Consider the following 16,690-nt stretch of genomic DNA (forward strand, 5'->3'; position numbering starts at 1 on the left):
GGGTTTCCAGGATATAATGAGACAGACAACAGTTTTGTTTTAAACCCATAGGAAACTGTTGTCTTTTATTATTTATTTAGCTTTTAGTGAACAATGGCACTCATTCCTCTCCTCTCCCTCGCAATCTCAACCTCTCATAACTCCCTCTCTCTCAATTCTCCCACCGCTTTCAAACTGTCATCTCCACACACACACCCAAGCAGTGGCGGAGTAACAGAAAGATGGGCCCAGGTGCAGGTTTTTTGTGGGCCCCCTTCAATTTACACCTTCGTACTTCATTTTTGTGTTTTGGAGGCATATATTTACAATTTAAAATACACTATTGGAAGTCACAAAATAAATCAGATTGTATGTGGCTTAAAATCGCAAATGGGATTCAAGCTGTCTTCACTCACTCTTTCATATGGTGTACAGTAGACCGTGTTGCACCTGTGTGACGTATTTTAATTTTGCATCGAGTCCTGAGACCCTGTCAGAACTGCAGAAAGGAGAACACGCCGGGCCCTGTAGAATGAATGAATGAATGAGAGAATGAGTGAATAAACAGATTATTAAATGAATAATCACCAAGGTGGATGGCCCTGAAAATGAATACGTTGTTTATATAATGATTTCAACTTTTGAGCTTGCCTGCTGGGGCCCCCTAAGTGCGCGGGCCCCTGTGCAACTGCACTGGCTGCACCGGCTATTCCTCCACCACTGCACCCAAGTCCCTCCCCCTTACTCCCTCATTAGTCCAGCACTCCCTATCTCTGACTGCTCGTGTCAGACCTGCTCCCACCCCCCTCAGTGACGCATTCACACAGGCAGTCTTTCATCTCTAAGTCACACAAGCACCAAAACACACAGAGAACGCTAACAGATCTGAACAAGAATAACACACTTTACAAACACACATTATTTACAGAGAACTCCGATCCCCTTCCCCAGTCCATAATCAGGTCCATTCCCACACTGTCCCCAGCTTTTTGAAGCAACGTTGCATTGTTCGCTGATTGACAGAGTTCCAAGCATGCTTTAGCAAGTGCACAGCATCTAACAGACATTTTATTTACACTGAATGCTTGCTTGCTTGCTGTTTCAGTCGGTGCTGTTTTTTCAAACTATAAATAAACCTGGCACTGCGTACAGGGATTAAATAGCCAAGGTACAGTACAGGAGTAATTGCTCAGCAACAAGGTGCAAACAGCTGACTGATTGATCTGTCAAGCTTTTTTACTACAGTAAAGTGCTGCCTTTTGTATTGAAATCTATGCGAATGCCAAGGTAACGAGGTGAACACAGCTGATTGGTGGATTAGTAAGAGCGATTACTCAGTATAAAGCAGTGCGTTTGTTATTTAAATCTATGTGAATGGCACACAACGAGATCCATACAGCTGAGTTTGACCGAAATATACGCCATGCTTAACACGGTATAAACAATGCCTTTGTTATTGAAATCAATGGGAATGGCAAACGTTATTTAAGAAAGTTTGCAAACGAGAGAGAGAGATATAAACGGCTGTCCAAAATAACCCCGTACGGAGTAAGTGGTGACGACTGTAGATCAGATTCAAAGAACAAAACAAAACAAAAAATAATAATAATAATAAAAAAAAAACTAAAACCCACAGCTTACATGTGTTACAGAATCTATCACGTGCACAGATTCCAATACATTGTTATATTAACGCTGCTGTTCAGGGATCAGTGCCACAAATGGGAAATCCATATATATATATATATATATATATATATATATATATATATAACTTTCTGTCGACAAATTACATAGATATCAAGGATATTTTTTAAACAAACAATTTGCGTAAAAGTGTACTGGTAAATTAAAGCCTATACATAATTTGTTTGCACTTATGCGTTCTCTGAATTTAATATTGAAAAAAAAAACTTCCTTTTAAAATCATGTTATACGTATTCACAGGGATGTAAGGCTAAATAAATGTCAGTCGCCATCTGGAGCATTGTGTTTATTATGGATGTTTGCTTTTTACTGCCATCAGTAACTCCACATCCACAGCAATTTCTGTCTGAATGTTTTCATTTCAAATGGTGAAGCATTGAATGTATTTTTGTGGTACAGCAATTTTGTTTGGCATTATTATTTACATACCACGGTTTTCTCGTCCGGTTCCTCAAAATACTTCCAGACGTAGCTTCACCTCATTCCTTTTTTAGAGATGCCATTTTATTAAAAAATATGAAACAACTGTCAGAAGAAACGGTTGTCATTAACTTTATTACCCCGTGTGGACTGAAACATACCACGCCTACTACAACATGAAAAAGAGTGCACCAATGAAGCGCCAGATCGACCGAGAATAAAACCCGCCCCAGTGTCATTCTTTCTGTTGCACCAATTAGAAAAGCTACTTTGAGGCAATTGTCAAACCCCTTCCTTTTTATAATATCCACCCTTACTGTGGCACCAGAGCAGGCGGATACGCGACAGACTGACTGTATGAAATTACTGAAATTAATTCATTAAATATGCGTTTGGTGAAATTTGTCTCATGACCGGTTATACGTCAAGCATATTATTCAATGTTTCACCACTTGTTTAGAGTTTTATTCATTTTTAAACGTTTTAAATTCCCATCCCTAGTATGTAACATTTGTTCCAGCACCAATTCTTAAATGCAGATTAGCCTTGAAGCATGCTTTTTATAGTTGGATATTGCATTACACCAGCACAGCTGGGGGAAACAGCATCCTGGAACTTCTCAAACATTTGGTCAATTTTCTGCACAATGCTTTCATAGGAATGTGTTGAAAAATGGTTTGTTTTTGTTTTTTGTTGTGAACAGAATAATTTCTTTTTCAAGCGGCATGCTTCTATTTTTGATTATTTACAGTCCAGTCCTATTCAGACCTTTGCTTCTGGGAGTATGCTTCTAGGGTTCTTAAGTCCCTTGCTTTTGGTTGAAGGTCTTTTAAGGTAATATTCAGAACAATCAGTTCTTGACTGGCAGTCCAGATCAGTTTTGTGCCAATATTTCCACCCTGCATTAAATGAATTGTGTTTGTCGTGTTATAGAGATGCAACAGTGAATGATGCATCGATTATTGATCATTGGTTATTACGTTTCCAGAGCTTACATATTGGTGAATGTATCAAATTAAAGTGCAGTTTGAAGTTTTGCATTGCCAGTTTGCATTAAAACATTGATTATATAGTTATGCACTTATATTAGTGCTAGTATGGTAGGTAGCCAACAGGGTGTTGCTAGGATACAAAACTTCAGCCTCTGGATTCACGTTGGACATGTCACATGAGTTAAAATATTTGATTTACATTTTCCTCATTTAAAAATGTAAATGCTAATGGAGTTTGTGTAGATGGGCAGCGGTGTAGAGTAGTGGTTAGGACTTTGGACTCTTGACATGAGGGTCGTGGGTTCAATCCCAGCTGGGGGACACTGCTGCTGTACCCTTGAGCAAGGTACTTTACCTAGATTGCTCCAGTAAAAACCCAACTGTATAAATGGGTAATTGTATGTAAAAATAATGTGTAAAAAATAATGTAATTGTATGTAAAAAATAAAAAAATAAAAATAATGTGATATCTTGTAACAATTGTAAGGGCGTCTGCTAAGAAATAAATAATAATAATAATAATAGATGGTAAATACTTTTGACGTAAAATGTTAATAGTAATGTTAATTAACAAACATATTTCAGATTTAAATGACTTCTGTTAAAAAATAGCATTGATTTTGTATTATTATTATTATTATTATTATTATTATTATTATTATTATTATTAAGTGTTCTCATGTAAGTTGTGTCTCACTGTTTAACTGTTATGCACATCAGCATTTTTAGTTATTGGATCTTCTGATAAAAATCCTAATGTTTGTTTTAGATTTTGAAAAATAAAATGTTGTTGATGCATCGATTTATTGTTGATAAATGCATATGTGATAATCGATTAAGAAATTAGGTTGCCATTAGGTTGTTTCATTCAAGTTAAAATATTTAAGTTAATATATCATAGTAGATTTGTTACAGTTGATTCAGCATCAACAACATGACTAGGTAACCCATTCCATCCCCTCACCACTCTCTGTGTGAAGTGTCTCCTTCAGCATCATGACTAGGTAACCCATTCCATACCCTCACCACTCTCTGTGTGAAGAATTGTCTGCTTCAGCAGCATGACTAGGTAACCTGTTCTATACCCCCACCACTTCCTGTGTGAAGAAGTGTCCCCTTTCCTCTGTTTTAAGTGTCCACTTCCAACTGTGTCCTTGGTCTTATTCAGTGCTTAAAGAATTGGTTAGGCTTAACTTTGTCAACTCCTTTTAAGATTTCAAAGTCAACCCCCTAATTCTTCTTCTTTCCAGGCTAAATAGGTTCATTTCTTTCAGCCTATCTTCACAGCTCATTCTTTAAGCCCTGGGATTGGTCTGGTTGCTCTTCGTTGGACTCTCTCCAGGGCCACAATGTCCCTTTAGTGCTGTCGTGACCAGATTTGGACACAGTACTCTAAATGTGGTGTCACCAGCAGATTATACATCCTTTGGTTTAGTGCTGGGAATAGTTAACTATAGTACAACTGTATATAAGGGCTGGTTTTAATTTCAGTAAGTGTTCCTTGGTGGACACTGTATATCTTGGTCTTTTATTTTTAAAGAACAAAGTACTGTTGAAAAGTCTGAGGGAAGGCCAACGTATTTAAAACAGATAGAATTGAATGCAGAAGGTGTGTGAGAAGTAGGAGGGTGAAGTAAAAGAAAACATTGATTCAATGAAAATAAACAGATGAGATTGCCAAAGAGCATGGGAACGGATGGGGCAAAACTAAACTAGAACTTGTTAACAATTCTCTTTTGATGATCTAGTGGAGTTTAACACTAGAACCGCTGAGATTTCGGTCTGCATACAACCGCCGCACCCACAAAATGTGCGGCTCCATTTTAAAACGACTTCGATATGAAAATGAAAAACAAACAATCGGATACAACTTAATATTATTATTTATGAACATCATACATAACATTTTCAGAGCAGAAACACTGTATTTACATTAAAAATTAAACTTTTTTCTTATTTTTTTCAAAAAGCGCACATATACATAAACAAGAAAAACTGAAATAAAATAAACTTTACGCAATAAACTTCTGTGTAAACAGGTGTAGAAAGCTGTATGCACATATAAAATTATAAAACATAAATAACTAGTTATAAAAATAGCATAAAACTAAAATATAATATAACTTATGCAACGTGAAAGAGTTCAAAGGCTGTCTGTCTGTTCAGAGTTCTATTACAGCTTTCTAAGTACAATCTACGCAGAAAATGCACTTTTCAACTGTACCAGTGCATTTGCCACAGACCCACAGACTGAAACACCATATGGGTATTTAATTCAAATATTTAGTAACACTTAAGAATGGACATGCACAAGATATTCTTGCTCTTAATTGTATTAATATTTGTACTGTGATTCTTGAAATGTATTTTTTGTTTACGACTGTAAGTCGTTCTGGGTAAGGGTGTCTGCTAAGAAATAAATAATAATTTTCACATACGCAGAGATATTTAAATTTGAATTGCAAAAGCCGTTCAAAAAGCATCTATGGCGGTGCTAGTGTTAAAGGGGTAATAACCAAGGCTTGTTTCTTTAGAGCATTTAGTGTTAGACACAGACCTGATATTCCCAGAACCCAGGCACTAATCAGATAGAAAACTTGTACTAGACCAGCTGTGGACCATTCTGCAGCAGAACTGGGACGTTGCTTGTGTTAATGACATGCATTGTTTGTGTAAAAAGAAGTGTCATTCAAACTCGGTAAGCCAATGAACGGATTGATTTCGGTCAGGGATTAGCTTCGCTTTTCCCAAATGGTTCTGGAATTGTTCCACCTCCTGACCTCTATTACAAAAATCACAGGTGTGATGTAGCCTTAAAGGGTCATGTAGCAGGGCTGAAGCCCTGCACATAAGGAGGGGGCTTCTGTGATGGAATATTGTTGTAAATAAGATTGTAGTGATTGTTTAAATAAGAACAGGATTCATTTTAATGGGGAACCTGACGCTCTGTGTAGCAGCCTGCCTGCTGTGTTTCGTTGCGGGAACGAGCAGCATGTGTGTGTTTACCAGCTGCAAGCTCCTAATCATCAGGTAATAAAAGGGTCCTGATTACACAGATCAAGGCTGCTGTAAGCCATAGGGGTCAGAGCGCTGCTGCTGCCGAAGCATCGGTCCGTCTGTGCTGCTGAATGACTGGGTTCAGGAAACGAAGCGACCGCCAATCGTGTGTATATTCGGAAGTCGGGAGGTGGTCGGGGTTTTGTCCTGGGAGAAAGAAGCTGCAACGAACAAATGATCGTGTGTCTATTCCGAAGAAGTTGGGTGAACTGCCCGAGGGACGGGGAGTTCTGGGTAGTAGATCAAACCCAGTATAGCAGACAGGTGTGGAAGCGGGACCTCCATTTGTTAGCGGAGTAGCGCAAGCTGTTTTCACTGCACCTTTTGCTTGTAGTTTTTGTGTTTATTTTGCCTTTTACCATTGCTGGTAGCATCCTGTGGGGTTCCTGTATGTAAATAAACCTGCGAGCCTGGGGGGGCGTGTCAATCCCAACCTTCCAGTCTCGGTACCCTGTCAATCACGCATCCACGTCATGCCTTCATGCATTGTAGCAAGTCCACTGTTACAGCTCATTTTTGCAGAATTAAGGTGTAACCACAGGGCTATATAGCTATTAAACAAAAGTCAACATTCACTGTTTGTTTTATTACATATTGTATTCCTATTCATTGCCAGTAGTTTGTCTCTTTAAGAACGTGGCTGTTGCCTCCTTGCTAAAGCATGGACCTGTTTTTTTGCTTGAGGCTACATGTATCTAGCGAGTGCTGGATCATACCTATATTGTGGCACAGCAGAGGTCCCCTGCAGGCAAAGGTGTTATGTGTTGCTACAAGTCTTGCTTCAATTTCTCTGACACACTGCTTTGCAATACTAAATCCGAGGATTGCTGTTATGGAGGCCCCATTTGCACGGATTATTCTTTAAACAATACGATTCATATGCTAAGCGTTCTGAAAACAGTGGAACACTGAGAAAAGCTCCATATAATTTAAGGCGAGACCAACATTACATTTTCAGATATTTCCATGCCCTAGTTTCCCACTCCTGCTTTTCACTCAATATAAGCACAGAATCAAACTTTCCCAGACAAGGCAGATGTGGAATGTATCCAGTGGTTTCCAAGGTCAGGAAACTGTCCCATGTGGGATCTCTGAGAATAGGTTGTGGCAATGCAAATCGAATTGCCACAGAGAATGAATATGACTAAAATGACATTTTTTTTGCAAATAAATTGTAGCATTAAGCATTCTGTAAAGTGCCTCATAGATGGCAACATGCAGGGATCAGGTGTTTTGCTTAGGTACACTGAGAATCTTTTCTTAGTCCTTTCAACTTTTTTTCTGTGGTTATTGTGCCTGCCAGAACATTGTTAACTGTTAGTCACTTACAGCAATGTGAGAACAAAATTACTATGTGTTCAGGGCAAAGGTAAAGAGCTCTTATGGAAATTGAGTTGCTGTCTTTAAATGTAATTGCAACAGAACCGCCTAATACAGGGAAAGGCTTTCCAAAATAAATAATTGTGGTCTTTGATCTTTACTAAATTATTAAATCAGTCTACAGGTGTGGAAGGAATTCTGTTTCCTAGAGCTGTCTGCAGTGCTGCGTTATCTGTTCTAGACCTGTATATAACTCTGCAGTGTTGCGTTATCTATTCTAGACCTGTATACACCTCTTCAGTGTTGCGTTATTTATTTATTTATTTATTTATTTATTTATTTATTTATTTATTTATTTTTAATTTAATTTAATTTAATTTATTTATTGCATGTATGTAGTGCTTTTTATACAAAAGTATCGCAAAGCACTGTACAGTACATAGCAGAAAAAAAAGAACAAACCACAATACATTTGTCTAGCATGTCACACATACAACTGCCATAATCAGATCATTTAAATAACATATTTAAATAACAGTATACACATAGTACAATTTTAAAGTTACATTAAAACCCACTAAGATAAGAAAGCCATTTTTTTTACAGAGACTATGTGCAGGCCTGTCTGCAACGTGATGCTACAGCACGCGTGCAGCAAGAGCTGCTGCTGAGCTCAGCAGCACTGCGCAGAACCAAGATTCTTGCTTCTGTTGTGGTTGCCTGCAATCTCATCCACAGTATCTTGATGTCGTTTTGGTGACAGCTTTAGCATCTCCATTACCAACGCTGCAAGTACCATTCTAACAAGCACGTTTCAAGGTACAGGTGGACATCCCTGTACCTTGCCACCAGCGATGACATCGAACTGGTGAACCCGTACCGTACTGGTACCCAGGTGCTAAAGTCATCGAACCAACCCGATTTTCTACCCAGTCCTACACTGATGGTGCTCAGGTCACTGGTCCGGTACCAAACCGGTCCCGCTTGGGTCGTGACCAGCCCGGTCAATATCTTTAAGCAGAATGAGGCAGCAACTGTACAACTGTATATTGTACACTGCATTGCTTGCTTCTTGCATCATGCCCGAGTTCTATCCCTGTGCGACATGCAAGACCATTCTGCCTATGGAGGACAAGCACTGCAGATGCTCTTTCTGCCTGGGGCCAGAGCATGTGAAGGATGCACAGGCTAATCGCAGCTTCTGCGAGTTTTGCGCACCTTTCTCCAAGCGCACGCTTGATTAATGTTTCTCCCACAGCTCTACGGAGCGCTCTTCCCCATCACCCACTGTTTGGAGAGGTGGCTGCGTACTCACCCCATGGCTCTGTGCCAAGGGAGACCGGACGACGCACATGGGAAAGTAGCCCAGGCAGAAAACTGTCCTCACTGTCTTCCTCATCCTCCTCTGCTTCTCCTCCTCCCACGAGGAAGAAGAGTTGCCGTTCCAAGCGATCGGCACTCAGAGTAAATGGAAAAGCTCTGGGCAGCTCTTTCCCACCAAGGAACTGTTCTCGCAGAATTACTGCGGGAATGTTCGGCAAGCATAGATTGGCCACAGGAGGACACACTGTCCATCGGCATCTCGGAGGAGGTTTGCGAACAGTTCCCATCTGAGGATGTGGCGTCTGACAGCACATCCCCTGCAGTTAAGCTGTCCCTGTCGGCAGAGCTTCTACCGCTGATCAAGAAGGCCACTGCAAAATTGCAAGTGCCCTGGCCTACAGAGGCCAAAACAAGGCAGTCAGTTTTCGATGATGAGCCTACCACCTCTCCCGTGCCCCTCAGACTGATACTCGACCTCAGACAGGCCAACATGTATCTGAGCCGAAGGAGGTTCAAAATGTTGATGATGCACCAGTTGTTGCAGTCAATCAGGTCAGGCGACTGGTTCACCACGATGGGCCTCAAAGACATCTATTTCCACATCCCCATAAGACCAGCGCACAGGAAGTACCTGCGGTTCACCTTTCAGGGAACAGCGTACGAGTTCTGTGTCTTGCATTTGGCCTCCCTAACAAGTGCATGGAAGCTTTCTTGGCCCCATTGAGACTTCAAAGGAATCAGAGTGCTCAATTATCTGGACGACTGGCTCATTTGTGCCCAGTCTCCAGCACAGGCAGAGGCCCACACGGAACTTGTCACTGGCCACCTTCAAAGATTAGGCCTTATGGTGAATCACGTGAAGAGTGAGCTCACGCCTTCCCAGACAGCCTCCTATTTAGGAGTGAGGTTGGACGCCAGGATCATGCTGTCCACTCTGTCAGACAGCAGAGTGCAGAGAATAGCTGCCTGCTTGGAGTTCTTTCATCTCAGCAGAGCATTAAAGGTAGTGACATTCCAGAAACTTTTGGGCCTGATGGCAGCAGCTTCCCAGACCCTTGCATTGCATTTCCTTGCATTGCATTGCCTGGTTCAACAGAAGGATTTTTCAGCCCATATTGAACCACGGCCACCCATTGACCAGGGTCTCATCACTCTCTAAAGGCACTCTCTTGGTGGAAACAGCCGGCCCATGTACGCCTAGGCGTAGCACTGGGCAACGTCGCCAGAAGAGAGGTCATCACCACGGACGCAACAAGCCTGGGCAGGGGGGCTGTGTAGAAATGCTGGGGTGCTCAAGGTGTATGGAACCCACCTTGGCAGTTTCGCCACATTAATGTTTTAGAGCTGCAGGCAGTTTACCTGGCCTTGTAGAATTTTTTTGCAAGATGTTCAAAGGAGACATGTGCTTGTCCGTACAGACAACACAACAGTGCTGGCTTACATCAACCACCAGGGTGGCCTCAGGTTGCCCAGTCTCCGTTGTGTGGCCTGCAAGTTTTTGCTCTGGGCACACAAGAACCTCCTGTCACTGAGAGCAGTACATCTACCCAGGGTGACAAACTGGGCGGCGGACCTCCTTCAAGGAGAGTCCCCAGCGGCTCAGAGTGGAGGCTTCACTCCGAGGTGGCGAGCCTCATTTGGGAGAGGTTCGGGAGAGCAGAGATAGATCTTGTTGCCTCCCAGGAATCAACCCACTGGCCCCTCTGGTTCTCCATAACAGGAGGCGAGGAACGGTTGGCAATAGATGTCTTGGCACACCAGTGGCAAAGACAACAGTTATGTGCCTTCCCACCATTCGCCATGCTCCTGCTGTGTCTGGAGAAAATCAGGTAGGACCGGGCCAAGTTATGATTGTGATGCCCATTGAATCGGCAAGAAAATTACAAAATAATAACTATGAATAAATACACTTCATATAAAAACATATTGAAATACACGTTGTATACAAACATATTGAAGTACACTTTATATAAAAACATATTGAAATACACTTTATATAAAAACGTTAACCTATTGAAAGTCTGAAGGGGTATGTGAAGGCCGTGGCTGGCTGTTAGGAGGGGGTTTTAAAAGCCTAATTGCTTCTTAATTCTGACAGCCTCTTTGTAACCCCAGTGGATTGCACAGTGTAAGCAATATACACATTCTTGAAATCCAATATTTGCAAACCATCGGTGTAATAGGTGTTTAGGCTTTTACAGTTTTAAAGAAGGTTTAAAACAAACTGACAGATCTGTGTGGTCTGTTACATCGTGCTGGCAACCTGGTCTGCTCGCTGTTAGCAGTCTGATTGTTTATAATAATAATTGTAATACATAGTGCAGGCTTTTTTCATAAATATTATTTCAAAATGTAAACCTAATAGTAAAAAAAAAAAAAAATAATAAATTACCACCTGTACAGCATAATGTTTGTTTTTCAGACATCATTTATCATTTGTCTATCTTTTGTTATTCTTGTGATACAGTCCTTGAAAAATTCTATTATGAAACGAATACGAATACAGTCCTTTTTACTTAATACATTTCGAATATTCCAATATTTTTCCAGCACTAGTAAAAAGTAGCCAAACATTTATGCAACAGACTAGTTGTAGTCATCAATAACTATTAAACATTCAACAGTGCTGGATTTAGAAATACTAAAAGAAACTTAAATGATAAACGTTTAGACTAGATATCTTTTTCAATGTCTTCAAATGCTACTTGATTATAAAATATTCATATCTGCAAGCAGATCAGTCCTATGCAGTGTTGTTGTTTTATGCAGTGGTGTTTGTGTAGTAGTTATTTCCTGTTCTGAATTGTTAGTTTGACAGGTAACCTGTAAGCGGGCCTCTCTGCACTTTGACAGTATAATAGAATGAGGAAGCAAGACATTTCTAGATGGATTAGTATTGGCACCACCCTGGGCACACATCGCTATCACAAGGAACCTCCTGAGAATATAACGTGTTTCATCGTTAATTAGCAGGACTGATGTTGTCTGGAAGAAGACATTCAGACACTCACTCTCCAATTGGAGTTAGTCTGGTTTATCTTCCCTGCAGAAAACCAGTTTCCATATGTGCAAGAGTCCATTCAAATCCATGTGCAGGATTGGCACACACTCACATAAACCTTGAACCGTGCGCCCAAGCCTGCAAAGCGTTATCTCAAATTCCAACATTTGTGTGTGACACACCTGCCTTCTGATTTAGAAGTGTTTATGATTCCAGTGCTGCATAACTGGTTTAGTGTTATTGAAATGCATAACTTCATTTATGAGGATAGTTAATTATTAATTACAGATTGTTTTACTACCTTTGACACTTATAAACATAATTGAATGCTAAGCTTACCACCTTAGTCCTGTGGTAGCTCCCCTCCCCCAGTAAATTAAACAGGTAATGTCAATTTAAACAGTTTGCACATTTCTGCTGACCACAGCATTAGCTGAGATTAAACCTTCAGTTAGAATTTTTCACTACTTTTTAGATGGGTGAGTTTGGAGTGTGGATTAGGAGATACAATACTGTGTCTGCCTTTTCTTACTTCTCCATCCACACTTTTTCATTGTCTCCTCAAATTCCGTCTCACTCACTCTCATCAAAGGATTTGGGGAAATATGGCACTCACTTTAAAGATTTTGGTTAAAAAAAAAAAAAATGTGTAAAGCTTTCCAGGTAAATCTCAGGTTAAAACTCAGGGATGGCTGGATAGTTGCCTGCTTGTATTCTTTGTGAATGCAAACCGTGTAAAGCTGGTGAAGTTAATCTGTATCAGTACTTCAGTTCAGTATGCTTAACAGACAACCCCATGTTACACTACTGAATGGAAAGTTCTGGATTTTCCTGGTGTAAATGAGTATTTTCACATGCTTGTGTGAGACAGATTTTGTTGAAAAATTGTTAAATACTGACCTAAGGCTTTTGTAAAACGCGGGAATGTTTCTGTAAAAATCTGCTTCCAAACAACATTACTTCCAGTTGCTCCTTAGCTGAGAAACCCTGTTCCTGTACAATGATGATTTGAATACAATGGGCCCTGTTTCAAAGCACAAGGCCTGCTTTTCCTGAGAACTATTGTAAAGGTATAAAACCAGGGAGGAACATCTTGTGTTCAGGAAGGAGCCGTTCGCAGCCAAGTATTGTTCGCAGTGTTTCTTGCTAATTTCAAACAGTAAAAATGAGCCATTTCTCTTTAATAAAATCTACTTCAGAATATGGTCCTGTAAGACTGCTGGGGAATGGGAAGTGTTAGCTTTGTACTTGCAGTGAATAACTGCACTTTATGTAGACAGCAGACGGCACACATTTCTTTTTCTTCACTTACACCACCTCTGAACCAGACTACAATCCCTAGTTCTTGTTTTCTGTGATACATACTCTGTGGGTGGAGGCCTTTACTGTGCCTGTTCCTGAGACATGATCATCTTTGCAGCCAGTCATGAAAGTAAGCATCTGATGAATAATCCATTATAAATTTGCACTATTGACTCTGGATGTTTTGTGTTAGGAAGCACCAGACGCAACTAAGATAATGGCAAGAATCTTGAAAGCATAAATTTTTTGTGACTTTTCCTGGCCTGTACCTTCTTGACATGTCTGAGAAGATGAAAGCTGAGCTGCTATTGGCAGCGGTCCACAGTACTTGAAAGCTGAGCTGCTATTGGCTGCTGTCCACAGTGCTTGGCACAAATACCACTGGGTTTGTAGCCCTGGCTCTGGGCTCAGTTGCACTCCATTGTTTTTCCACAGAAGCTGACAATTAGATACCAGCTCAAGGCCAATTTAAAATGTAACTCATTTAAATCTGACTGAAGTAATCCCAGCTAAACAAACTGCAATACACTGAAACAGGAGTGATTTAAATCACGACTGTGAAGTAATCCCAGTTAAACAAATTGTAATACAGTGGCACAGAAGCCACTTTTGCATGTCCATAAAGATTTAAGAATACCAGGGACATTTTGAACATATGAATTAGAAAAATGACAAATCTAGTACAACTTCTTTTACCGGTGCCTGCAAAACTTACCTTGTACAAGTATACTGTATACTATAGTCACTTATACAGTTGGTCTGTAAAACAATACTATTTATAATAAACAGGTTGAATGTACTGCACTTTATTTGCTTGAATTGTACCAAAATGTAAAGACAGTTTATAATACCAGCAAGGAGCAATGCTGCTTCCAGCAGATGGATAGAATATCAGCCTTTCTTGAATACATTTTTTTATTTATTTTTGTGGGAGAAAATGGGGTGCAGAAAAGTATTTAAGAACACATAACACTTACGGGATGTGTTTTGTGAAGCAATGAAACTTTTTGTATAGGTCTTTAACAGATGAATGCAGTAGTAGCTCTAAACGCTTCTGTTTTATGGTAATATTGAAAGGTGGTTCAGCAAGTGAAAGGCTTTTTCATTTCATAGATTTTTTCATCTCTCACACTAAAATGTATTCTTTACCAGTGCACAGGTTCATATTGAAATTAACTATAAAATGCAGGTTTATTTGTCTTAACTGTCACAATACTGGATTTCAAACTCAACATGGAAATGATACATTGTCAAATGAAATCGCATTGTTTCAATTCAGAAACTACCTGTGGTTAATTGATTCTTCTAGGTTATTAACCAGGCTTGTGCACCCTGTTATGAACTTACACTCAGTATATAAAGAATGGAGTCAAAACAAGACCTCCAGATACAAACTGGAAGAGAAACAAAACCAAAATACTCACATGTTTTATTACAGTTTCTTTTCTTTTTTTTTTTTTTAGGGCACCGCTTCTGTTCTGCAGCGCAGATCTGATAATGAAGAATATGTGGAAGTTGGAAGACTTGGTCCATCAGACTACTTTGGTCAGTTGATGTTTCAATATGATGTATTGCTGCCAAAGCATGCCATTGTAACTCTTAAACTCCTGGATTGAGAGTTAAATTCATGCAAAAAAGACTGGCATCGGGTGGCTCCCCTGGCAAAGGCACGGTCGCGTGGTGTACAGGGTCAGTCATACAGTCAGGGGAGCACAGGGGTCCCGAGGTCTCCCCTGGTAAATTCACTGCCGCATGGTGTACAGGGTCAGTCATGCAGTCAGGGGACCGCAGGGGTCCCTGGGGTCTCCCCTGGTAAAGGCATAGCCCCATGGTGTGCAGGGTCAGTCATGCAGTCAGGGGACCGCAGGGGTCCCCGGGGTCTCCCCTGGTAAAGGCACGGCCCGTGGTGTGCAGGGTGAATCACACAGTCAGGGGAGCGCAGGGGTCCCCGAGGTCTCCCCTGGTAGGCACAGCCCATGGTGTGCAGGGTGAATCACACAGTCAGGGGAACACAGGTTCTTGTCCGTGCAAACTTGCCAGTCTTTGCTGGGGATTCAGGAGGGAGCATCGCATTGGCTCTGGTACTCCCACTGGATTAGGGAGCCAAAACCGTCAGGGACAGTTTCCCATAGTGTTCTCAAGAGGCTGGTAGCTCACTTTCCAGCTCCCGGGTGTAAAGAAGCAATTGGGTTGATTGTAGAGAGGACACCCACTGACCTTCAGTTGAGTTGTGGGGAATTGCTGCGTGAGGGAGCGTAATTGGGCATTCTAAATTGGGATACAGAAACAGATTTGTTATGTTACACTCATGGCATTGTGTATTTTCTATTTTTTAGGTGAAATAGCTCTGCTGCTGAACCGACCAAGAGCTGCCACAGTGGTGGCTCGTGGACCCCTGAAATGTGTGAAGCTGGATCGGCCCCGCTTTGAACGCGTGCTGGGGCCCTGCTCCGAAATCCTCAAGAGAAACATTCAGAGATACAACAGTTTTATTTCGCTTACCGTTTAAAACCAATTATGGTTCGCTGCCTCTTTGTTATCTTGTGCACTTACATTTGACCTGTGCTGTTGTGTAGCTTTTTGAAAACGATTTGTGCATTTGTTTATGTAAGGAATGTCAGATTCACTGCGTACGTATTTAAACAAACAAAGTTCCATAAGAACAGTTCGCACATAAAGAATAAAATAAAATGTTCGTACAAGCAGTTGTAGTTTTTGGTTCAGTGACGGGTTACAGTTTATTAGTGCGTGCCATGTTTACTAAACGTTCAGCTGCTGCATAATTCTAGGTTACAATGTTACCAGTCCCATTTTAAACTGTTGTTCTTTTTAATTATTGATTTATCACAATGCTGATAATGTGGTTGTATCTTTTGGTATTTGTAATTCCAGTTGATTTAATAGGGATAATGTGCATTTAATACATTTAAAAAAAGGATCAATTTACCAATGCATTCAAGCAATCAAAGGTCTCTCAAGTGAAGTTTGAGCATTGGGATCCTGTGCATTCGTATATTTAAACCTGCATTGACTTTGTTTGGAGTTAAACAGTGTCGTTCTGTTCATTTGTAAATGCTGCACCGACTATAAGATTCATCACTAGATCCCAAAGCGATAAACTGAGGTAAGGATGTTAGGATTGGAACTCAGTTATGAACATAAAATCATGCATTCTCAGGAGCACATTGTTCCATCTTAAGATTATTTTTTTTTGCTGTTTAGTGTATGAATTGTAAAATCTTTTTTTTAAAAAAAGAGTACTGTTCTTTCAGGAACTGCACAATTACTTTTTATCCAATGTTTCATATTGCATATTTCTGTATCATTCACACACCGATTCCCCCCCCCCCAAAAGCAAATAAAAAGTACCAACAGATTTTCACTTTTTGTCTTTCTTGGTGGTTCATGGGAAAAGCTTTGGCAGTGGTACTCTTTTCCTAAAGCTGTATCCACACTGGATGTGAGCGACGCAAGCGAATAATTTGGAAGTCACTGCAGTCAAATGGGAGTATCCACGCCAGCAGCAAGCGACGTCGCTAAAATAGAACCTGTTTCTATTTTTTTTTTCGTCTCGTGACTGGAATGAAAC

The 16,690-nt window shown here is 40.6% G+C and overlaps 1 protein-coding gene across 4 annotated transcripts in view; it reads left to right on the top strand.

The window, feature by feature from the left end:
- LOC117418461 (cAMP-dependent protein kinase type I-beta regulatory subunit) overlaps positions 1-16,477 on the top strand; it is a 120,168-nt gene extending 103,691 nt beyond the window's left edge. For all 4 annotated transcript variants that reach the window (XM_034031545.3, XM_034031546.3, XM_034031547.3 and 1 more), the window contains 2 exons: positions 14,565-14,646; positions 15,438-16,477. In XM_034031545.3, the coding sequence (XP_033887436.1) occupies positions 14,565-14,646; positions 15,438-15,610 (255 nt within the window). In that variant the 3' untranslated portion in view covers positions 15,611-16,477. The remainder of the gene's footprint in view (positions 1-14,564; positions 14,647-15,437) is intronic.
- The last annotated feature ends 213 nt before the right edge of the window (positions 16,478-16,690 follow it).

This window comes from Acipenser ruthenus, chromosome 13 (assembly GCF_902713425.1).
Source record: "Acipenser ruthenus chromosome 13, fAciRut3.2 maternal haplotype, whole genome shotgun sequence".
Taxonomy (NCBI): Eukaryota; Metazoa; Chordata; class Actinopteri; order Acipenseriformes; family Acipenseridae; genus Acipenser; species Acipenser ruthenus.